Source organism: Doryrhamphus excisus, linkage group LG15, assembly GCF_037039965.1.
Source record: "Doryrhamphus excisus strain RoL-2023G ecotype Guam linkage group LG15, RoL_Dexc_Guam_v1.1, whole genome shotgun sequence".
Classification (NCBI taxonomy): domain Eukaryota; kingdom Metazoa; phylum Chordata; class Actinopteri; order Syngnathiformes; family Syngnathidae; genus Doryrhamphus; species Doryrhamphus excisus.
This window is the reverse complement of record NC_136371.1, coordinates 2,881,123-2,906,090: the sequence shown is the minus strand read 5'-3', so window position 1 is coordinate 2,906,090 and position 24,968 is coordinate 2,881,123. Positions and strand designations below refer to the sequence as shown.

The following is a 24,968-nucleotide window of genomic DNA, read 5'->3' as shown; positions in this document are numbered from 1 at the left end:
TTTTCTCCGGGTACTCCGGTTTCCTCCCACATTCCAAAAACATGCTAGGTTAATTGGCCACTCCAAATTGTCCATAGGTATGAATGTGAGTGTGAATGGTTGTTTGTCTATATGACAATGATGTACTGACAAAATGATGATAATGACAAAATGTACTCGTTTTGTAGTAGTATCCTGCAAAAATGCATTGTCCATAACGGATACTCCCTCCTATCCTTCCTGCCCTTTTGTCTTATTAATTTTTCATAACTTCCTCACATACGTATTTCATAAATATCCTATTCATATGTTGTAAATACACACTCAATGTTTGCAATTATAAGATAGATATATAAATAAATGTAAAAAAAAATGGGTTAAATTGTTCACAAATAAGTGTGGCTCTGCAGGTGATTCAGTACTCATACAGTATATTATTATTTAAATTGGCAAAAACCATATCTCATTTGCCATAAATTGGTCATTTCAAAATATGTGATGATACAGGTACAATATACAGCATACATGTACCACTGTCAAATTTTTTTAATGTATTTATGCTTAATTTTTCAAATATTATCTAGATAAATGCAAACACACACAGAAATATAAACCCAATATACAGATACGTAGATATAGAGATAGATATTCAAGATACAGCATACAACTTCTTGACAATTACGTAAGTGTGTCTGACGTGTTTAGACGATTTAAAATAAAAAGATATTAGCATCCTGCCTAAGGCCAAAACAAACAACAGAGTATAAAATGACAGTTCTTACCTGAGAAGCCTAACTTCATTCTAGCTGTAACATTTAGAGTTTTAAGGAAGTGAGGGAAATGTTGAAAGGGGAACTGGAATGAATCCAGTCACTGTCATGTTTTTCCCACGTGGAAAATACAACTTTAAACCCACAGATGATGACGTGAAATCATGTGACACAATCAAACTCACTCTGACAACGAGATTCTGACATTTGGTGTTATTGTATAAAGGCTTTTAATGCTCAATAGATATTTGTGTGATCGAGTATCGTTTATTAAACTGCACAAAATTATCTTTAAAAGTACTCTCGGATTGTGCACACGTGTAATAATTCTCATTATGTCGACAATTACAATAAAATGAAACGCATACACATACATTGAGCGGATCATGATTTCAGCAATCACTGAATATACAAACAACTTTGTGCAGTTTTTCTCACAAAAACAAATCAGCCTCCTTTTGTTGTTCTTTCATTGACTTCTTTTGTCCGAGGTTTTGCATTCAAACACCGCAAGACCTTTTTGAAACGACCCCGACTAGCACTGAATAACCAACCACAGCAGCCTTGTCCAGGTTAACCATTGTTGTCAGTCAATTTATAACAAACCAGACAAAGCTTTTAAAGACTTTACAGGGGTGTCTTCAGTTTGTCTCAACATGACATGCAGCCTATTTCATGTGGTTAGTATATTGGTAACAGCAGTAACGTAAGGATACATAAATAAGTAACATGGTTTTAGACTGAAAGTATATTTGAAGAGGGGATCAAGGGGTTTCTGGAGTGACACCATTGAGTTGCATTGCGTCATTAGCCTCGACTACGCTTTTCACGGGAGGCAAGGTATCACAAGGTGTCGATGTGGCTCGCCAAAAAAACAAAAGGCTAACTCCGACTGGCAACACTTTATATTTTTTCATTTTATCGTGCTGCAGAAGTAATGGTTGTCAGCAAAAATGTCAACCTTTTTGTCAAATTATGTCAATTAATTATAAAAAGTAACTGAATTTTCTGACATTTAAAACACATTTTTGTCACTGCTTAGTGTTTGGAGTGATCAGAGAGTCATATTTGTTGTATGGACAGAAGCAGATTGATTGAGAGGGCGAGCCCAATCGGGATAGGTATTCAAGTTAAACATGGCGAGGCCCCATGTGTTCATGGCTAGAGTGATGGAGAGGAGACCCAAAATGTTCATGACAAAACCGGTTTTCACCTGAAAAGACACAATGTGTATGAATAAGTGCTTATGGAATAATATTCAACTGTGGCCATCAATACTCACCATGTCTTTGACCATCAGGTGTCCGGATGAAAAGGCGATGGAGTTGGGGGGTGTGGACACCGGCAGCATGAAAGCATATGAACACCCGATCGTTGCGGGGATCATGAAGTACAGAGGGTTCACGGAGACATGAAACGCCTGCAAAAACATACACCAAAAAATATTAATACATTTATTTAGTGAGCTGTAGAAAGAAACAAGCATATAATGTAGGGATGTATATTTACATAGATTATATAGATACTGTTTATACCAGGGGTCTCAAACTCAAATTACTTGGGGGCCACTGGAGCTAGGGTCTGGGCGAGACTGGGCCGTATCAGGTTTTCCAAAAAAAAAAAAAAAACCCCAAAAACACATTTATTAAAAACAGAAAAATGAATAAACTTTGCTTTGGTTTCGATTTTCTACAAGAAAAGCTCTGATAAAACATTCCACTGTTCTCAAATATCTTAATTTTTATTTTTCTGCACAAAATAAGATGAAAAATAAACAAATCAAGAATTAATAAAATCAATAATAATAACAATTAAACAGCAAATAATAAAAACTTAAGAAACCACATATAGTTGGTGTGTAGACAAATTATTTTTTTCAGATTAAAATGAACAAAGCATTATTAGAGCCCTGTAGACATGACAAAACACGACTATAGTCACATTTATACTTTTTTTATTTACAACATATTGCGCAACCGCAGGGTCTTGAGACACATGCTAACTCGCAAACTAGAGAGCTAGCGACCTAAACGGTAGCCTTCAAGTTATTTCCTTTAAACTTAAATAGCCAAAAACTTACCACTTCCACACGGATAGGGAGGTTAACTATTAACAGCTATTGAACCTTTAACACGAACATTAATCAAACGTAATAATTTTTTTAGTACAATAGAAAATAGGAACACTGTCACCCATCTGTGACTTCAGTTCTTTGTTAATTAACACAAGTCTCAAAATTGTTAACAAAAAACATGTTTTAATAATTTTACATGATTTTACATTTAGGTTAAAGTCAGACCTTCTTGAACTGATTAATAACACCAACCAAAGTTCCACTGTATTTTTTCCTGACACTTCCTGGGTGCTTCTATGTTGATGACGATGTTACAAACTTGCAGTCCTTTGCATCCTGTAAATAATCCCTGAGTGGGTCGTTTGCAGTCTGCGTACCGTTGACAAAGTGCAAAGGACGCAGATAATCATTAGTGACAATATGAGTAAATATCTAACAGACTGCAAACATCGCTGTGTCTGTTGCGACACAATTTAGGTTGTTTGTTTTGTGTCTATCGTTTTTTGTTTTTTTTTTTAAACCTGAAGAGGAGTGAACTAAAAACACTATATCATGTCAGTAGTGTCCTCTGCATGTACTTGTAAACACGGTACTTTATACAATGTTGACTTCATTAGCGGCAGCTAGTTCGCTAGAGCTATCGACCTAGCCTCTGGTCTTTGGACTCCAATGGTGACGTTTTACCACAATGGTACAACAAACAAGAAATGAACAGTTAGTTTGGAGCTGGTTTTTGCCCCACAGGGAAGCTTTTAGTGGATATATGATGTTCATGTGTTATGTACTCATTATACTAATTGTGTCTTGGCCTCAGAACACTATTTGTGTGTTGCTGTTTATATTATGCTATTATGCTAATATTTTACAATAACTATCAGACAGAATAGCCATATACAATGTTGACTTCATTGGCGGCAACTAGTTCGATAGACCTATCGGACCTAGCTTCTGGGTTTTGGACTCCAATGGTGACGTTTTACCACAATGGTACAACAATCAAGAAATGAACAGTTAGTTTGGAGCTGGTTTTTGCCCCACAGGGAAGCTTTAAGTGGATATATGACGTTCATGTGTTAAGTACTCATTATACTAATTGTGTCTTGACCTCAGAACGCTATTTGTGTGTTGCTGTTTATATTATGCTATTATGCTAATATTTTATAATAATTATCAGACAGAATAGCCATATACAATGTTGACTTCATTGGCGGCAGCTAGTTTGCTAGAGCTATCGGACCTAGCTTCTGGGTTTTGGACTCCAATGGTGACGTTTTACCACAATGGTACAACAAACAAGAAATGAACAGTTAGTTTGGAGCTGGTTTTTGCCCCACAGGGAAGCTTTAAGTGGATATATGATGTTCATGTGTTATGTACTCATTATACTAATTATGTCTTGACCTCAGAACACTATTTGTGTGTTGCTGTTTATATTATGCTATTATGCTAATATTTTACAATAACTATCAGACAGAATAGCCATATACAATGTTGACTTCATTGGCGGCAACTAGTTCGATAGACCTATCGGACCTAGCTTCTGGGTTTTGGACTCCAATGGTGACGTTTTACCACAATGGTACAACAAACAAGAAATGAACAGTTAGTTTGGAGCTGGTTTTTGCCCCACAGGGAAGCTTTTAGTGGATATATGATGTTCATGTGTTATGTACTCATTATACTAATTGTGTCTTGGCCTCAGAACGCTATTTGTGTGTTGCTGTTTATATTATGCTATTATGCTAATATTTTACAATAATTATCAGACAGAATAGCCATATACAATGTTGACTTCATTGGCGGCAGCTAGTTCGCTAGAGCTATCGGACCTATCTTCTGGGTTTTGGACTCCAATGGTGACCTTTTACCACAATGGTACAACAAACAAGAAATGAACAGTTAGTTTGGAGCTGGTTTTTGCCCCACAGGGAAGCTTTTAGTGGATATATGATGTTCATGTGTTATGTACTCATTATACTAATTGTATCTTAGAACACTATTTGTGTGTTGCTGTTCATATTATGCTATTATGCTAATATTTTGCAATAATTATCACACAGAATAGCCAGACACAGTGTTGTGTAACGAACACACATGGGCAGTCTTACCAGCTCAGCAATGACAGGTAAAAGTATAATAATGGTGGCAGTGTTGCTGGCCAATTCCGTGAAACAGGCCACAAAGGCTGTGATCAGCATCATGGCGACAACAGGTGGGACCTTGCCCAAAGGTTGGAGGTGGCCTCCGATCCAGGAGGCAAGTCCAGATTCCTACGGAAGAGCACAAGAAAAATAAGCCAAAGATCAAACCACGGGAAAATAAAACAAATGAGAGACTGGAGCAAAAATGTGTGATACAGAAGTGAGCTAACAGGAAAAAAAATGAATTTCAAAGATGAGTATATATATATATATATTTGACATAGTACATCTTTACCTCACATGCTTGGGCCATGGCAAAACCGCCTCCAAGCAATAAAAGAATATTCCAAGGAACAGACTCCTGGGCTTTCTTCCATGATAGGAGAGGCACATATGGAACATTTGAAGCTGAGAAGACATAACTATATTTGTCATATGCAGCTACATTTTTATTATAGAAAACAATGATCAAGTACAAAGTAATCGCCCTAAATTCTTGCCCCCCCCTACACTTGTATCCAGCAGTTTATTTGTCCAGCTGAGCATAATAAACAATCTTGCTCATGCACGTGTCTCAAACAAACACACACACACACACACACACACACACACTGTGTACGTAAATGTGTGACTGCACAAAATCACAAAACAAAAAGCCAATATGTGGCAACAGGGCTTTCAGGGATTATCCTGATCCTGTAACCAAATGATTAACATTCTGCTGCTACTTTACAAGAGTTACACACAAGCGGTAAGTGCAGGGAACCTGACAATTTGTCGATAACATTTAGGAACGTTTTATTTCTGAAAGGTGATAATGAAAAGTGAATATAACACTTGTTAAGTAACATTCTTAATGTGTAAAACTGTAAAAGCAAATTTTAATGTATGGCCCCATCTTTTTTGTATGTAGTAGGGATGTGAGGGTACTCCACTATGTGTATTATCTGTACTTGGAGTGGGCATGCATACACTGTAAATGGGCGGGGTTTAACCTGAAATGGGTGGGGTCTTAAATAAGTAGTACTATATTGGTTTTATTTCATTTGAACATGCATCAGATTACAATTGAATGCATCACATAATCAGTTCACAGTTCCACATGTCCAAAAAGGAGTAGGAAGAAGCAAAGCTTATTAAATCCTACCCCTCCATCTGGTACTTTTACAATCAGTAACTGTTACATTTGTTCACTTCCTGCTTTCTATAATACAGTTTTTAATTTTTTAATTTTTTATTTTTTAATAATGTACCTCGTACCAAAGTAGGAGGTGATATGAGCATCCAATGCCATAATGGGTACCATAGTAAGTGTCAATATAGTGATATATATAGCACATCATGACTGGTTCAAGACTCTTCAACCTTGTATTTAAATCAACTAACTAATTTTAAGTCTGAAATTGACATGGATTGATCAGAAGTTGCTGTATTTGTTATTTATTTTTTTTAATTATTCAGCAATATGTACCGTGTAAGTGACCTGTATGACTTTATTATGTAATTTTTTTTTTAAATATGTGTGAAGTAGGGGATTCATGCACACATCCTGTCATGGCAAACATTGAAATATAAGTTGCACTTTTTTTTTTTACATAGGTTGGCTGTTCCTGTGACTTATACTCCAGAGCGACTTATAAATGAAAAAAATGTTTATGTTGCATAAAGACTGGACACCTTTTCTGTTTATGTTTATTTTTTGTGTAGCTGAATAAGCATTGTGTTAGCATATCTTACACCTATTTAGCCTGTTCTCTATTCTTTTATTAGTAGAACTTGCCTTCCAAGAGGACATAATGTCTGTTTTGGTGAAGTAGTTTGGAAAATAAATTACCCGCAAAAAATGTGACTTATACTCCAGTGCGACTTATGTATGTTTTTTTTCTACCTAATTATGCATTTTTGGCCTTATACGCCGGAAAAATTTATAGTCCAGAAAATACGGTAATCAGTCAGCCTTTTTCACTGTATTTTCACCACCATGAGTTTCCCAACTGACTTTATATCTTTAGTGGCTTTCTTTAGTTTTACAATAGACAAACCGGCCCTAGTGAGGAGCTCACTGACCTTTTGGGTCGAACCACCAGCTGAGAGAAGGTTTCTGCGAGGGGAAGAAAAACAATATGGACACAATGATCACACCAATGACCGCGTCGGACACGTAGCTGCGGATAGAAAAGCAAAAAAAGAAAGTCATATGAGTTCAAGAGGAAGAAGTTGGCATGACGGTTATGTTCTTTTTTTATGTTATTTTCTCTTACCCCTTTTTAAAATACACGGACCAACCGTTGACAAACTTTGGGTCCCTTGTGAACAAAAGAACGGCAAACAAGACAAAGAAAAAACAGATGGCTCCCTCTGCAAAACTGAAACGGAGCAAAGTCAGGGAAATTATTTGCCTTTTGAAAATACAAAATTGATTTAATTAGAAAACATACATGGTTCCTCACTTTATGGGCCCGAGTTTTCTGTAATCGTCATCGACGAGAGCCTTGGCTCTGACCTCCGCCTCTGCTCTTTGGTCATGTTTCTTAAAGCACAACCTGTACAAAATCAGCATTGTAAAATACATACATTATTGGTTCACTACAAAAAAACAAAACAAAAAAAAAAACTTCACTACATCCATAAACCTCCTCTTTGGTCTACTATGCCTCCTACCTGGCAGCTCTAAACACAGCATCCTTCTAATATTCACTATCTCTCCTCTGGACATGTCCCAACCATCTCAGTCTGGTCTCAGTCTGACTTTATCGCCAAGGCCTCTAACATGTAATGACCCTCTGATGTATTTGTTCCTGATCCTATCCATCCTGGTCACTCCCAATCTGAACCTCAGCATCCTCATCTCCGCTACCTCAAGTTCTACTTCTGGTCTTTTCCTCAGTGGCACTGTCTCTAGATCAGGGGTCTCAAACACGTGGCCCGCGGACCAAATGTGGCCCGCAGGACACTACTTTGAGGCCCCCGCCTTGATATGAAAGTTTAATGTTAGCGCGGCCCGTGCAAGTTTTTGATATGGATGCTGTATGGTATCATGTACCCAGAAAAAATTATTACGTTTGATTAATGTTCATGTTAAAAGTTAAATAACTGTTAATAGTTATCCTCCCTATCCGTGTGGAAGTGGTAAGTTTTTGGCTATTTAAGTTGAAAGGAAATAACTTGAAGGCTACCGTTTAGGTCGCTAGCTCTCTAGTTTGCGAGTTAGCATGTGTCTCAAGACCCTGCAGTTGCGCAATATGTTGTAAATAAAAAGAGTATAAATGTGACTATAGTCGTGTTTTGTCATGTCTACAGGGCTCTAATAATGCTTTGTTCATTTTAATCTGAAAAAAAAAATTTGTCTACGCACCAACTATATGTGGTTTCTTAAGTTTTTATTATTTGCCGTTTTATTATTATTATTATATTTATTTATTACTGATTGATTTTTTTTTTATTCTTGATTTGTTTATTTATTTATTTATTTAAAATTTTTTTGTTTTTAATAAATGCGTTTTTTGGTTGGTTTTTTTTTGGAAAACCTGATGCGGCCCAGTTTCACCCAGACCCGAGCTCCAGTCGCCCCCAAGTAAATTGAGTTTGAGACCCCTGATCTAGACCAAACCACATCACCAGTTGTGTATACCTTTTGCTTTCATTTGATCCTAAATGCGGCGCTAATGGTGATCTCCACAAATAAACAAATTTGCGATATTTGAAGTCGCAAAGTCACTGTTGTGATGAAATCGGCATAACAACCTGACCTGTTTTTATATGATCCGCTGTTGGTCGTTGTCACGTGATACATAAGAAGCTGCTACCACAAGTTACACTTATCTTTCTGGGGGAATCTTTAACCTTTTCAAAATACTTCCATACTTTTTAACAACAAGTCGATTTTGTTTTTCTCGCTTTACATAAAAGTTAGCGCTCACGTCAGCTTATGATGAGCGTGTGTATATATTAGTATATAACAAGTGTACAACATTTTACCGTGTGTTCAATCCTCCGAAGAGGAACGCGATCCATATCCATCCCAAAACCAGGAACACCAACATGAGCGGGAACGCAAAAGCAAACCAAGAGCCAAAGTTAATAACATCACAGTCTGGAAAATAGCTGAAAAGGAAAAAAAAGTGGTAACATTTTAGTGACATTTTAGTCTGCGTTTGATGCAACCGCAAATGGGAGCTACCTTTTGAGCTGTCCAATCAGGATGAGGTTTGGAGCGGTTCCAGTCAATGTGGCAGTTCCTCCAATACTGGCCGCGTAGGGAATACAGATCAGGAATCCTTTCCAAACTTTCATCTGATACTCCGACTCAGACCGGATCTCCTCAGCTGTTCTCATGTCAGTTTGTTCTGTGGCATCCACCCTGTAAAGAGAACAGAATAAAATACCAGCCTTTGAGTTCTCCAATGGGGAAATTCAAGTTTCAGTAGCAGAATATATGACTAAAATCCTGCTTTCCCATGACATGTTTATTTATTTTTTTTTTTTTAAGTGATGAAAATGTCCCGGTTTAATTGTTTTTCATTGGGCCATTAAATTAAGCAGCATTAGGGCACTCTACTGCATGTAACCCCCCCCCCCCGAGAGGCTGCCGTGTGGGTTTTTTTTGGAATTAGCGTTGCCATAAAGCTGCACACAGTTAATCTTCTGACATTGAGTTGAAGTCACGCATAACACGGGACATTTTTTTCCCCAAAATATTCCGAGCCACCGCTGTTTTTTTGGATGTATACTATGTTTGCTATCAGATTGCGACATGATTGCCAAACTCTAATCCAGTGTTTTTTTTAACCTTTTTTGAGCCACTGCACGTTTTTTTCATTGGAAAAAAATTGCGGCACATCACTAACCACCTCATGGGCATCACTAAGTCTACTGGAGGAACGAGGAAATCAGCTACGTGTTGCCACACGGACGAATATTACATTGCTCTGCCAGTTTTTACACCGTGGACAGATTTGGAGAAAATGATTAATAAATGTTAATTTCAAAAAAATGATATTGGATAATTCCCCACAGCACACCTGACGGCACAGTGGTTGAAAATCACTGCTCTAATCAATAAAATAAATATCCATTGTCAAAACAGTATATCGTATCCGACATTATCAGACATTAATTAATTACCCGGCCACGGTGAGCGGTTTCTCCTAGTGTACACTCGGATTCTGCCATCGGAAGTCGCTACATCAATCTTGCAATGGAAGTGAGTGGGATGCATGAGCCTCCTACAATACGTACACCCCAGCTGAGTGAAACATATCACATCCTTACATGAAGCGCACCTAATGCGAGTAACTCTGACTATCCTACTTCCTTTACGTCAGGGGTCTCAAACTCAATTTACCTGGGGGCCACCGGAGATAGGTTCTGGGTGAAGCCGGGCCGCATCAGGTTTAAAAAAAAAAAACAAAAAACGCATTTATTAAAAACTGAAAAAAAAAATCAATAAAAAAACTATCTTCAATGCTTTTGCTTCTGCTATACCCTACACTTTTTCAGTACTTTGGTTCCGGTTTTCCACACCAAAATATCTGATAAAACATTCCACTGTTCTCAAATATCTTAATTTTTATTTTTCTATACACAAAATAAGATAAAAAAAAATAAACAAATTAAGAATAAAAACAATAAATCAATCAATCAGTAATAAATAAGTAAAATAATAATAAAACAGCAAATAAGAAAAACATAAGAAACCACATACAGTTGGTAGAGAAATTATTTTTTTCAGATTCAGATGTACAGTATTAACAGTTATTTAACCTTTAACATGAACATTAATGAAACCTAATAATTTGACCCAATTAGCATGTTAGCATCATACTCAGTTCCATCTGGGAGCAGCGTCGTAACTTTAACAACATGTTTGATGAGATGCTTTATCTTGACGTGTATTTTCCGTTTTTATTCCAAATCATTTCCTGCATTTATTTGTACCCAGCGTCATAAGCCTTTAGCTTCATTGCTAATCCAAAAGCAAAACAGGGCGGGGTAACAGGGTAGGGTAACAGTACGGGCGGGGCCAAAATCATGTTAATTGTGTCCGGTGTGAACACAGCTTTAAGCTGTCATTTCAACATTAAACTTTGGTATCAAGGTGCGGGGCCTCAAACTAGCGTCTCGCATTTGGCCTGTGGGCCGCGAGTTTGAGACCCCTGCTTTATGTGCTGGCTATGGCCAACACTTTCCCCCAAAATTGCTGGTTGCCAGTTTTTGCTCATCAAAATATGTTCACCTTAATAAGAATACTACTTATTTTTACAGTAAATTCCTGTACGTACGTATGTATGTGTGTTGGTGTTGGATCCTTCATACTGTGTTTTCTTACAATCCAGCTGACTCCTTCTCAAGTATGTTTTGATAGGTGGCCATGATGAGGCAAACTAAGCTTGCTAATGCTAATATTTATATGGTAATATACAGGTACCTTGCAAACTTACCCATCTAGTGATAAGATTTGTTTCTCTGGGGCCACTGAAGGCAACGAATGCATCTTGGTAGACTGGCCTGAAATAAAGCAGAAATTGTGACATATAAAGCAAACAACAAACCATAGGAACAATATTTAGGTCTGAAACATCATATATATGATGTGTTTCAAGGAAGTTATTAATCAATTACTACTTGAATATGGACTAACTTTGGCCGAGCACAAAGTTCATGCTTGAGATTACATATTAAAAGTGCATACAGGTCTAAATCCTGAAACAAGCATCTTGGCAGCCTTGGACACATTCCTGTGAGGTTGAACGTGTGGCAACACTCAAAACTCAAAACAAGACTGCACGGTATTTGCTCCCTGGGGGGTATGACAGGCAAAGGGGAACTATACTATATGATTGGCATCTGTACCTGTATCTGTTCACCCATCTACATGATCTTTATCTGTATTGGTAGTCAATATGGGCAGGGAATACACCAATAATGAACCAGTCATGATGTGCTATATATATCACTATATTGTACACATAATGTCATTGGATGGTCATATCACCTCGTACTTCGGTACGGGACGAAAAATTACAAAATTTAAAAATAAAAAAAAAAAACCTTAAACTATATTAGGAAAGCAGGAAGTGAACAAATGTAACAGTTACTGATTGTAAAAGTACCAGATGGAGGGGTAGGATTTAATAAGCTTTATATGTGCCCTCTGATTGGCTGGCCACCAGTCCAGGGTGTACCCCGCCTCTCGCCCGAAGACAGCTGGGATAGGCTCCAGCGACCCCCGTGAGGAAAAAGCAGTAGAAAATGAATGAATGAAAAAAAAACCCTTAAATTATATTATGGAAAGCAGGAAGTGAACAAATGTAACTGTTACTGATTGTAAAAGTACCAGATGGAGGGGTAGGATTTAATAAGCTTTGCTTCTTCCTACTCCTTTTTGGACATGTGGAACTGTGAACTGATTATGTGATGCATTCAATTGTAATCTGATGCATGTTCAAATGAAAAAAAAAACATTAACATTACCAATAATGGGCGTGGTTTAAGTGAAACTAGGCGGGGCTTAAATGTGTGCATTATTTAAAGTCTGAAATTGACAATAATTGATCATAAGTTATTGTTTACTATTGAAGTATATGTGTACTGTGTATGTGTGTGTAAGTGATCCTTATTAGTTTTTAGTCCACAGTTTTCTTGTTCTTCCCGTGCGTGTATGAGTTTTTTCCCAGTACTCCGGTTGAGTTAATTGGTGAATGTGAGTATGAATATAATAATATAACAATATATAATTGTCAATATGTGCCCTGTGATTGGCTTGCGACCCAATTATTGCCCCGAAGTCAGCTGGGATAGGCTCCAGCATACCGCCACGACCTGTAGTGAGGATAAGCGGTATAAAAAATGGATGCAACATACCATTAATAACGCCACTGTCACGATCCTCAGTCAACTTGCATTTTTGCTTGAGGGTCTCCAAATCGCCAAACAAACTTTCCAGGATGGCGTTGGCGATGGGTAGCATCATGGCCGTCGTGGCGGTGTTGCTGAGCCACATGGATAAGAAGGACGAAGTCGCCATCATGCCCAGTATCAACCTGGAAAGAGAGAAGAGAATGACAATTATGCTAATAAATTTGTACGCATTAATGTTAAGGAACTTTCTTACCAGGCTGGTTTCACGCCAACAATGGTGAGGACCTTCAGTGCTATTCTGCGATGAAGGCCCCACGCCTCAATGGACGATGCCATCACCAGACCGCTAAGAAAGAGAAAGTTGGTTTCGAGGAAATACTGAGGACAGAGTTTTTTCGATGGAATGATTCCCAGCGTTGGAAAGAGGCAGATGGGGAGCATTGCAGTGACGGCCAGTGGAAGGGCCTCCGTGCACCAAAACGTGGCCATGAGCAGCACCACATAAAGGCATTTCCCCTCCTACAAGGAAAGCATTAGAGTGTCGTGATGAGAAGAACACCTCGCAAAAATGTATATATATATTACAATATTTTATTGGTGGCACGGTGGTCGAGTGGTTAGACCTCACAGCTAGGAGACCAGGGTTCAATTCCACCCTCTGCCATCTCTGTGTGGAGTTTGTATGTTCTCCCCGTGCATGTGTGAGTTTTCCTCCCACATTCCAAAAACATGCTAGGTTAATTAGCGACTCCAAATTGTCCATAGGTATGAATGTGAGTGTGAATGGTTGTTTGTCTATATGTGCCCTGTGATTGGCTGGCCTCTCGCCTGAAGACACCCCTGTGACCCTTGTTAGGAAAAGCGGTAGAAAATGAATGAAATAAGCTATGTATGTGTTCACAGCACACATGTACTGTACCCTGTGTATTATTATTATTATTATTATTTTTATCATTTTCACTCAGTTATCGAAGTGGATGCGACTTTTTGTCAAAAAAAAATGTCAAGAACGTTCCCATATGGACAGGACCTTAATAATAATAATAATAATGCTATTCATGCCCAATACATGCCACAACATTATATATTGATTTTCTTCGGGCGAGAGGCGGGGTACACCCTGGACTGGTGGCCAGCCAATCACAGGGCACATATAGACAAACAACCATTCACACTCACATTCATAACAATTTGGAGTCGCTAATTAACCTAGCATGTTTTTGGAATGTGGGAGGAAACCGGAGTACCCGGAGAAAACCCAGATGGCCGATGGTGGAATTGAACCCTGGTCTCCTAGCTGTGAGGTCTGCGCGCTAACCACTTGATCACCGTGCCGCCCGTACCTTTATTTATTGTATTTTATTTTACTAGTCAGTGCAGTGCAGCACTTTGGAAACTCTGTTTATAAAATGTGCTATATAAATAAAGTGGGTTGGATTATGCACAGTATTATAGTAACAATAATCGTAATAATAATAATAATAATAATAATAATAATAATAATAATAATAATAATTGTGTCAGGAAGTGCATTTGCTTTAACAATAAGATGACTTGCTGTAGAAATCCCTGACGGACATGCAAGCATGCAAGGAGATGTCATACACAGACAATGACTATTGACACATTGCTCAAAGGAACTTCAGCGGCAGTTACCTGCTAATGTATATTTGTGACCCAGTCCTGTACAGTGGAACCTCATATAACCAAAATGCTTAATAAGTCATATTCAATGTTGTGTTTGATTATGCACAGTTTTTTTTAATCAAATACTGTTATATTTACACTTAGAATGCTATGATACTATGTACACACACCTGTACTACAATTTTTTTTATCTCTGTATATAGAAAATACTGTAGGAACTGTACTGCGTCGGTGTAATAAGGACTCACCTTTTCTGGCATTGTCACAAGTAATGGTGAAAAAAGCAGCGGCGTGATGAGGAGCACCAGCGGTTTGTGTACACACCACAGCTTCTTGGAGACCACGGATACTTTCATCTCCAGACGTTGCTTTGCACCCATGAGAGAGGAAGGAGCTCCAGACCAGCTGAGAAGAAGCCGGTGGGCAGAACTTTGAATGCTGTGAGATTACGCAGAGATTTGACCGTATGGCTTGGCTACAGGTTAACTCCTCGTACGGTGGTGTCAAATAGTTGAACGGGACGGTCAGGTTTCCCCGAGGAGGCCTCTCCCACATCCACTGGAGGAGGGCCTTTTTTCTTTTGAGGTGCAAAAGGCTGCTTTTTTTGTGTTAAGAGAACAACTAAGTGTTTTTTTTAGTAGATAATTAAGTTATTAATGGTTGTTAACGCTTAAGGGTAACTTGTTACACACTCACTTTTATTACTTTGTGGCTTTAGCTTTTGAACATTTGACCCTGAGAGGTTTTTTCTATGTGGACATTCTGCTTTTCTTCTAGAACCTAACGAGCCGCTGTATTTGTACATAAGGCCATATGCAGTCAGGGCCAGCAAAACCTCCTCTGATGGCCTCACCATCACCAGAAGCCCTGACATTCGTTTACAACCTCTAAAATTTCTAATATGTGTTCCGTGTATTTGGAATCATTTATTCTCAATATTTTAGTACTATGTTTCTTGGTTGCACTGCTTCCAGTACTTTTTGTACATGTGTATGTTAGATTTTTTTTTTTTTTTTTGTCCAATCAGATTTCAGCCATTTAAATGTAATCAGGGCCTTCAGGGCTTATCCATCATTGTGTCAAGATTTTAAATAAACAATTTAAAATAAACAAATAAACGCTTTTACTCATGTTCTAACTGTGTATTAACCAATGAATGTTGTATTTTGGTGTGTCTTATATTCTGTTTACTTGCTTTATTCAACTTTTGAAAAGCGCTATACAAATACAATGTATTATTATTATTATTATTATTATTAAATCGGTTAAGCAAATGCAGGTTTCGGCAGTAGTCCAGAGGTCCTCGGGAGCGCAGCCGGAATAGGTGCAGATTCTGGAACATCTAGAAAAGCTTTCTGTGCAGGTTATTGTGTGCAGCTGCTCTATAGGTGTCCACAACTCAATACAAAGGGTCAAAAAAAATGACCATATCCTCCCCTTTAATACGGATTTGGCCAAAACATATCAGAGTGGTATTCTTGGTGTAGCAGTCAGCTTAAAACTTTTTGTACATGTGTATGTTAGATTTCTTTTTTTTTTTGTCCAATCAGATTTCAGCCATTAAATGTAATCAGGGCCTTCAGAACCAGGCCCCTGTCACATGCATTCTATTAGTCTCCCGTGCTTAGCGATCATTGTGTCAAGTTCCTCGGAAGCGCAGCCGTAATAGGTGCAGATTCTGGAAGATCTAGAAAGCTTTCTGTGCGGGTTATTGTGTGCAGCTGCTCTATAGGTGTCCAAAACTCAATACAAAGGGTCAAAAATGACCATATCCTCCCCTTTAATACGGATTTGGCCAAAAAATATCAGAGTGGTATTCTCGGTGTAGCAGTCAACTTGTAATTGATGCTGTTACCACAAACGGCGCCTTTCAAAAACTAATTTCTGTTCCAGTTTCAATTACGTCAGCCCACGCAGTTCACATCCTTAAACGACTACAGCTAACCGCTAGTTCTGCGGCACGTGTCTTGAAGATCCGATACGGCAAGCTCGAATGACCTGAAGAACAGAAAGAGAGAAGATCAACATAAGTAGAGAACGTTTTCAAACTGCAGAAATGCCCAGACTGTTTTTCTAAATAGCCAAAACAACAGGATGTTATTACATAATAACCTGTGATACCGAATACATTAACATATTTACCATAATAGTGATACACGATAAAAGCACTTTAACCGAGCCCACTGCCAAGTAACCCAGAATACTCCACATGATTGGCAGGTCCTCCACATGTTTGCTGGAGTTAACAGTCGTGGTCAACACATTTGGCGTTGGCGTCGTGCACGCTATGGTGAGATTTACAAAACACAATATGCAGAACATTAATATACTACATTTTATACATTTTTCACTTGCATGGATCATTCATTCATTCATTCATTTTTTTCCTCACAAGGGTCACGGGGGTGCTGGTACACCCCGGACTGGTCGCCAGCCAATCACAAGGCACATATAGACAAACAACCATTCACACTCACATTCATACCTATGGACAATTTGGAGTCGCTAATTAACCTAGCATGTTTTTGGAATGTGGGAGGAAACCGGAGTACCCGGAGATGGCCGAGGGTGGAATTGAACCCTGGTCTCCTAGCTGTGAGGTCTGCGCGCTAACCACTCGACCACCGTGCCGCCCCTCTTGCATGGATCAATTACAGCAAAAATCTATCTAAAATTTCACCAAATGCACCAAAGCGTATCGTTACAGTGTAACAAGAAGGAATCCATGCTTGATGGAAATATTATTTCTAGTAGCATATGTTAATAAGGGGGAAATATGTACTCATATGTGCCCACCACCAACCACTTCCTGTGTCGTGCTGGTGAGAATCAAGCAGCAAGTATTATGTGTAAGGGTATTTGTTGGAACAATGCTGTATCTGAACTGGAGTGACATTACACCAAAATAAACGTCATGCAGTTTTGAATAGTCTGGATTGTTTACCTGGATGATGTAATAATAATAATAATAATAATAATAATAATAATGGCTTACCATGAACCAGAAGGTCGACCTTGCATTCTTTATTTTTATATCCTAAACCTACAGTGATGATGCATTTATAGGTGCCCGAGTCCTGTGGGGTTACTTTTTGCAGATGCAGACTCTCTCCCTTTCCTAATTTGGCTGGACGAGGAAATGTGAGCATCTCTTTATCATCACCGCTGATGATAATTACAGAACTTTCTCCGCCATTCATCTGCCAGAATGAAAGTGACATTAAAATTCATTTCATATTTTTTTTTTTTTTGCTAATAGTCCGAAATGAGAGACTCACCTTGTACCAAGTCAGCGCCAGGAAATCCTTGCTGTCATGACATGAGCAGCTTAGGTTGACATTTTCGTCACAGTTCACTTCAACTTGTGCCTGACTACGGCTGACCACGTGATACACAATCATAACCTGTAAAATATTCAAATATATTAACATTCAATATCATTTTTTATATTTGAATGTATAGAAAGTCACCTTAAGAAACAGTGTTATCTGTTTCATAGTTGCGATCCTGTGACGACTGATACTTGTTGCTCACGTGACTACATAAGAGGCGTTTCCTGTATCCTGCTGCTGTTTGTAGTAAGTAGGTTATGCCACCAGGTGGTGCTAACGAGTAGTTCATCAACCAAGCAAAGCTCTTCTTTATATTGAAGTCTTGACCTACATAGGGTTTAAGTTCATTTCTGGATGCATGCTGTTTAAATCAAATCTTAAGTAGTCTAAAAGATGTTTATTTAAATTGTATTGTCGACATAAATTATAAAAACTGTAACACAGCAATTTTTTTAGGTCAGTTTAGGTCAAATGTTTCACATTGCTGTGGTAGATTTAGCACCGGGCATCTTTTTTATCTGTTTTTCATTCATTCAATCTGATCCACTTTATTTATATAGCACATTTTATACATTTCCAAAGTGCTGCACAGACTAGTAAAATAAATGTAATAATCCAAAACTAAAAGATCATTTAAGAAATAAAATAGTAAAATAGATATTAAAATAGGCGGCACGGCGGTTGAGTGGTTAGCGCGCAGACCTCACAGCTAGGACACCGGAGTTCAATTCCACCCTCGGCCATCTCTGTGTGGAGTTTGCATGTTCTCCTCGTGCATGCGTGGGTTTTCTCCGGGTACTCCGGTTTACTCCCACATTCCAAAAACATGCTAGGTTAATTGTCCATAGGTATGAATGTGAGTGTGAATGGTTGTTTGTCTATATGTGCCCTGTGATTGGCTGGCCACCAGTCCACAGGGTGTACCCCGCTTCTCGCCCGAAGACAGCTGGGCTAAAGGCAACATTTCTAAACTGTGACAGCACATAAATTAACTACTAACTCACCTCAATGTATGTAATAAAGTTATTGATAATCCTGCGTCTATTACAAAGGGTTTTAATGATTTTTGTATCGATTCTGTACAAGAATTAACAAGTCATTTTGCAAGTCATTGTGCAATATCTGATCAACCTCCATGTGCAATATTAAGGGATTTGAATGCAATATACTAAGTTCTATGTGAAGTATTTCCATAATGCCTCATATTAACTCTCTAACAAGATCTCAGTGTATAGACTGGTCATATACGTATATATCATATATCTCATCAATCACTTATGTAGTAAACTTGTCAATACAAACAAAAACGTTCCCAGAAAACTGGAAAACTGTTCATGAATCAGAAGACATCTATTTTAGTGTTGAAATATTCTTCTATCCTTTTTAGATGATGCAATGTAGGTGTCGTTTAGGTGCTGCAAAATGTTTCTTTTGTGCTGCAAACATTATAAACACACCCTCTTCCTGCCCCGCCATTGCGTGCCATGCTTCACGTAACACACACACACACAAACACGGAATAGTTATTTCTTTATTTGTTGTCAGCTACTAACATTGAAGTAACTAAGCTATAATTAGCTATAATCTTAGCTATAATCGAATGTATAACCACACCATGACTACAAATTGTCACTTGGTTCTATGAGATTGCTTTTGTGTATGTGAACGCACCACAGAAATGTACTGTATATGAGTGTAGCGGTACACCGATCGAACGGGCAAAAAAAAAATATATATATTTTTTGGGCTTGTTTAAAGACATTTAATCTTCCTTATGATCCGTTTTTTTGCAGCATACGTTGCATCCTTTCAAAATTCTGGCCAAATAAATATGGATGACAAGTGGAATTCTCCAGTAGATATAAAATGACTTGTTAATTCTTGTACAGAATCGATACCAAAATCATTAAAACCATTTGTAATAGACACAGGATTATCAATAACTTTATTACATACATTGAGGCCAGTTAGTAGTTCATTTATGTGCTGTCACAGTTTAGAAATGTTGCCTTTAGCTTCTTCAATGAGTTTGGTGAAGTGATTAATCTTGGTTTTGACCACTTTATTCCTTAAATTGGTGACAATATGGTGGTCATATTCGTTTTCGTTATTAAGGACCTTTTAAGAGCAAGCTCTCGCTCTTAAATGATATGAAGGATGACACAAATGTACTCCCGAGCAGACATAGTGCCTTAAGTAGAACACTTAAAAACATCACACACACACACACACACACAAATGAGGCAGCTCCATCCTGTTGTTTTCAGTCCCAGGGAACTCCCCATTGTCCCTCGGCAAGCATATTATTTGTAGGTGTTGCTCTTTCTGACAAAAGAGGTCGATATATGGTTATTAATAGTTGACAAGCTTAATGGAAAAGGGAAGAACGGGGGTCTTTGGATTTCACCATCTGCATAAAACAATACCTCATTCTGCGGCAGCTGGCACCAGCGACCACGGAGACGAGCGAATGTACTGACGTTCCTACAAAGCATCGGTGGAAATGAGGAGTTATTGGCCACTTCCTAGCGCCCGCCCAGCTGTGAGACAATGTCAGTTCAAATCTCAAGTGGAAGGCCAGAGTTCAAATGCTGAAGTGTGACACTTCATGCATGTTATCTTGTAAATATTTCCAAGTTGTTGTGGAAACTAGACACATTTGAAAAGACATCTGGAGTAAAAATGCAGCTGAGAACGGTCGGCGAAAACGATGTTTGAAAACTTGCAAGACTCATTAAAGTTGTGATTTTTTTTTGGGTGGAAATGCGAGCGAGTGTGCATGATTGGGGCCCTTCGTGCTGCAGTCGAAGGGTGTTGCACACCAAAGTAAATCCCGGAGGTTGTTAGCACGCCCCAGCTGCTAGCGCTGGTCTCCGTTTTTCTGTCAGTGAGGTTGTTCGCCGCACACTCTCTCGTCTCTGATTGAGGAAATCCTCTGACTGTTTGCTCTGTAGGCTGACATGAAACATCCCAATGGTTCCGCCGGCCCTCCCACAGGTCCTGTGCACTGAGACTTTCCCATGATGGCTTTGAATGTTTACGAGGTTTGACAGATTTATGACTCTTTGATGGACCATGTAAGTACCAACGTTACGGGATTGGATAAGCCAAAAACAATATTTTTAACTAGTTCATTTGATCTGAGTCCGGATTAAAAACTACAACTAATAAAAGTTCACTTTGAATGGTTTAGTTTAGTTGAATTCTTTAGATTTGTTCATTTGGTTCAGCGCACCACAAGGCGCAGCAAATTTGATAATTTGGTCGACTGGGCTGCGCCGAGATGGGCGTGGCGGCGCAACAGTGGATATGTCCAAATTTTCAGCGGTAAAGGTGTGCTGAAAGGTCACCCCCTCCGACTTGGTCCATTCCTGGCGCAGTCGATGCGCACCCTGGGCAGTGATAAATTGGTTGACAGGCGCAACCATTCATTTTCATTCATTCGTTCATTTGATTGGTCGCCAGCCAATCACAGGGCACATATAGACAAACAACCATTCACACTCACATTCATAGCTATGGACAATTTGGAGTCGCTAATTAACCTAGCATGTTTTTGGAATGTGGGAGGAAACCGAAGTACCCGGAGAAAACCCACGCATGCACGGGGAGAACATGCAAACTCCACACAGAGATGGCCGAGGGTGGAATGGAACCCTGGTCCTCCTAGCTGTGAGGTCTGCGCGATAACCACTCGACCGCCGTGCCGCCCTGAATGAATATATAATATATTCAATTATTTAGTAATATATTCATTCATATATTTTATTTTATTTTATTTTATTTTATTTTATTTTATTTTATTTTATTTTATTTTATTTTATTTTATTTTATTTTATTTTATTTTATTTTATTTTCATTCATTCATTTTCTCGGAAGGGAAAAAGAACCCATATAAGTCCTCCCCTCTGTGACATCACAAAGGGGCAGTTTTACCACGCCCCTTTGAAACCAATCCTTTTGAGCCATCCCAAACTTCTTTCAGGGCTCACTTACGCAAACCTCATGATCTGAAATTTGGCATCGTTTTACACGAGAATACAACATTCTTACTACATTTATAGGTCAAAAATATGGAAAAAGCATAATAGGTCCCCTTTAAAGGAACATGTTGTTGATTGTAATAATTCTTTGTTAGCAGTGGTGACCGTTGGATTTGTAGAGTTGACATTTCTGTTGTCATGTCATTTTTTTGGAAGTGGACTCATCTTCATTTGTTGTGTGTGTATGAAATATGATTTGCTGGCATGTCCAAATTGGCTGCTATGTCACATACATACTGTACCACTGTACTATTTGATTCCCAGCCAGGCTGCTGGAGACCGGGGCTTGACTGTCGGGAGTCTGTAATAGAACAAAAAGCGGTTACGATCATCCGTATTGTGTTGTAATTTCATCTCTGGGATTTCCTCCTACCAACTGAGGCTCTGTACGTTCACCCCCACCCATCCGATTGGCTCGCCGTCCATCATCCTCTTTCTGTCAGAAGGCCCAGCCAAATTCTCTACTGCATGAAAACAATCGCTCCTGAATGTTTGAAGAGACACAATCGGCTCCACAGACAAACCCCCCCCCCCCCCAAGCCCCCCACTAACGGCTCGACGGAATGTCACGCAGACTTCCTTGTACCCTGGAGACATGTCCTCATGTGCTGTGAAACTTTAACATGATTATGATCATGTACAGGTTGGACTTTAACAGGCCGTCTGGCAAGACGACAACATGTTGAAGGTGAGCACCCGTCTGGGAATCAAGACGGCTCTCGGATGATGTTGGGGGGGGGGATTACATCCTTCCTGTTTCTGGACCATCTATTTTATTTTCAAAATGAGCAGCGCATACTGACAGGTCCATGATTTGTGTTGTCCTGGAGTCTTCCTCTTCACAGTTCATCAATGTCCTCATGATATTTCTTCTTTGTTTAAAAATCATTCTAATAATAATAATTATTATTATAAAAGTAATATATAATATAGGGCGGTCAAGTGGTTAGCGCGCGGTACTTCGGTTTCCTCCCACATTCCAAAAACCTTTTAGATTTTCCAGAATCTGCACCTATTCCCGATGTTTTTCCTTTGTTTATTTATTTATTCCACGGTGGATTAAGTGGTTAGCACACAGGCCCTCACAGCTAGGAGACCCGAGTTCAATTGCACCCTCGGCCATCTCTATGTGGAGTTTGCATGTTCTCCCCGTGCATGCGTGGGTTTTCTCCGGGTACTCCGGTTTCCTCCCACATTCCAAAAACATGCTAGGTTAATTGGCCACTCCAAATTGTCCATAGGTATGAATGTGAGTGTGAATGGTTGTTTGTCTATATGTGCACTGTGATTGGCTGGCCACCAGACCAGGGTGTACCCTGCTTTTCACCTGAAGACAGCTGGGATAGGCTCCAGCACCCCTCGCGACCCTTGTGAGGAAAAAGCGGTAGAAAATGAATAAATAATAAATAATAAATAATAAATAATAAATAATAAATAATAAATAATAAATAATAAATAATAAATAATAAATAATAAATAATAAATAATAAATAATAAATAATAAATAATAAATAATAAATAATAAATAATAATACTTACTTACGTACTTCGGTACGAGGTGCATTATTAAAAAAAACAACAACAAAAAAAAACCTTAAACTGTATTATGGAAAGCAGGAAGTGAACAAATGTAACAGTTACTGATTGTAAAAGTACCAGATGGAGGGGTAGGATTTAATAAGCTTTGCTTCTTCCTACTCCTTTTGGACATGTGGAACTGAGAACTGATTATGTGATGCATTCAATTGTAATCTGATGCATGTTCAAATGAAATAAAACCATTACCATTACCATTACCATTACCATTACTACACTATCAATGGGCCCTGAAACTCAGGCTGCGGTCACTTACTGTACTTATCATCAAATCCCTACACAAAGTTTCTTTTGGGATCTAAGGGTGTCTGTCTAAGGATGTGGAGAAAAGGGAAGTGAGGCAGTAAAGTATGAAGTTCTACAGCGGTCCCCAGATGGGTCTACATCCTCACCTGTCAGACACGTTAAACACATCCTATCCTCCATCTCCTCTGATCGTTTGTTACCTGTCATCCGGTAAAAGACCGTCCTTCCGACTTTGCTGCAGCTCGCTATTTGGTGCCGGTCCTGACTGGACCCACCAGAGAGCTGTACATCTGGGTCCCAGCACAGGATGATGTCAAGACTGGCGCTGACCCAAAGCCCGCCGCACAGAGGGTTACTCAGAGAGGTCGGCTGCACGTTGTTTTCCCTTCCTGTGCCTCTGTGACATCTTCCTGTCGGGTGGAGGGGAGCCTCGGGGAGCCATTTGAGGGGGCCCTGAACATGGAGGACACAGCAAATTCCAGTTAGCCTGACTGGGCAAAGGAGGGAGGGCTTAGTTTAGTCTTTAGACCCCCAGCATGCCGCAAATAGTCACTTTTCTTACAGCCTCTTGAGACACCAGGGATCATTCCATTCAACTTGCACGTGTGGAGGGAGGGGGGGGGGGCATAGTTTATTTCTCAGCAGAATTTCATGTAATATTTTTCATGTTATATTTGTTTCAGGCATTTTTAACATTTCGAATAATCCACATGTTTATATTTTCTCAATAAAATGTTCACTTCCTGTGTTCATTTTCTAATCCACACAAAGATACACACAAAGAATGCGTAACAACACATTATGCAATGATCAACAGGTGTTGAAACATCCATTTTCTGTACCGCTCGTCCTCAGTAGTGTTGCAGGTGTGCTGGAGCCTATCCCAGCTGTAGAAACAATAAAAAAATAAAATGATGAAATGAGGGCAGCACTGCGGGCGAGTTGTAGCAACAATAAAAAAAAATAAAATGAGTGGTTAGTGCGAAGACCTCACAGCTAGGAGACCAGGGTTCAATTCCAACCTCGGCCATCTCTGTGTGGAGTTTGGAGTTTGGGTTTTCTCCGGGTACAAAACATGCTAGGTTAATTGCCGACTCCAAATTGTCCATAGGTATGAATGTTAGTGTGAATGGTTGTTTGTCTATATGTGCCCTGTAATTGGCTGGCCACCAGTCCAGGGTGTACCCCGCCTCTCGCCCGAAGACAGCTGGGATAGGTTCCAGCACCCCCCGCAACCCTTGTTAAGAAAAGCGGTAGAAAATGAATGAATGATGAAATCA

General features: G+C 39.1%; 3 protein-coding genes across 4 annotated transcripts in view; all 3 read right to left on the bottom strand.

The window, feature by feature from the left end:
* Positions 1–24,968, bottom strand: part of cd63 (CD63 molecule) — a 113,827-nt gene that overhangs the window by 76,731 nt on the left and 12,128 nt on the right. The window lies entirely within an intron of this gene.
* On the bottom strand, positions 564–15,868 carry slc13a3 (solute carrier family 13 member 3). Its single transcript, XM_058052258.2, has 13 exons — positions 14,720–15,868; positions 13,078–13,343; positions 12,828–13,006; positions 11,405–11,471; positions 9,145–9,324; positions 8,943–9,068; positions 7,415–7,507; positions 7,226–7,330; positions 7,032–7,129; positions 5,260–5,372; positions 4,932–5,093; positions 2,032–2,169; positions 564–1,962 (listed from the first exon to the last, which is right to left on the bottom strand). The coding sequence occupies exons 1-13, from the start codon at positions 14,849–14,851 to the stop codon at positions 1,804–1,806; spliced, it is 1,818 nt and encodes a 605-aa protein (XP_057908241.2). The 5' UTR covers positions 14,852–15,868; the 3' UTR covers positions 564–1,803.
* On the bottom strand, positions 15,997–23,912 carry LOC131104757 (uncharacterized). Of its 2 annotated transcripts, none has more exons than XM_078796543.1 (5): positions 23,889–23,912; positions 17,750–17,875; positions 17,467–17,671; positions 16,614–16,756; positions 15,997–16,469 (listed from the first exon to the last, which is right to left on the bottom strand). In XM_078796543.1, the coding sequence occupies exons 2-5, from the start codon at positions 17,870–17,872 to the stop codon at positions 16,419–16,421; spliced, it is 522 nt and encodes a 173-aa protein (XP_078652669.1). In that variant the 5' UTR covers positions 17,873–17,875; positions 23,889–23,912; the 3' UTR covers positions 15,997–16,418. The 2 variants fall into 2 exon arrangements, with proteins under 2 accessions (XP_078652669.1, XP_057908243.2); XM_058052260.2 differs by lacking the exon at positions 23,889–23,912 and adding an exon at positions 17,942–18,021.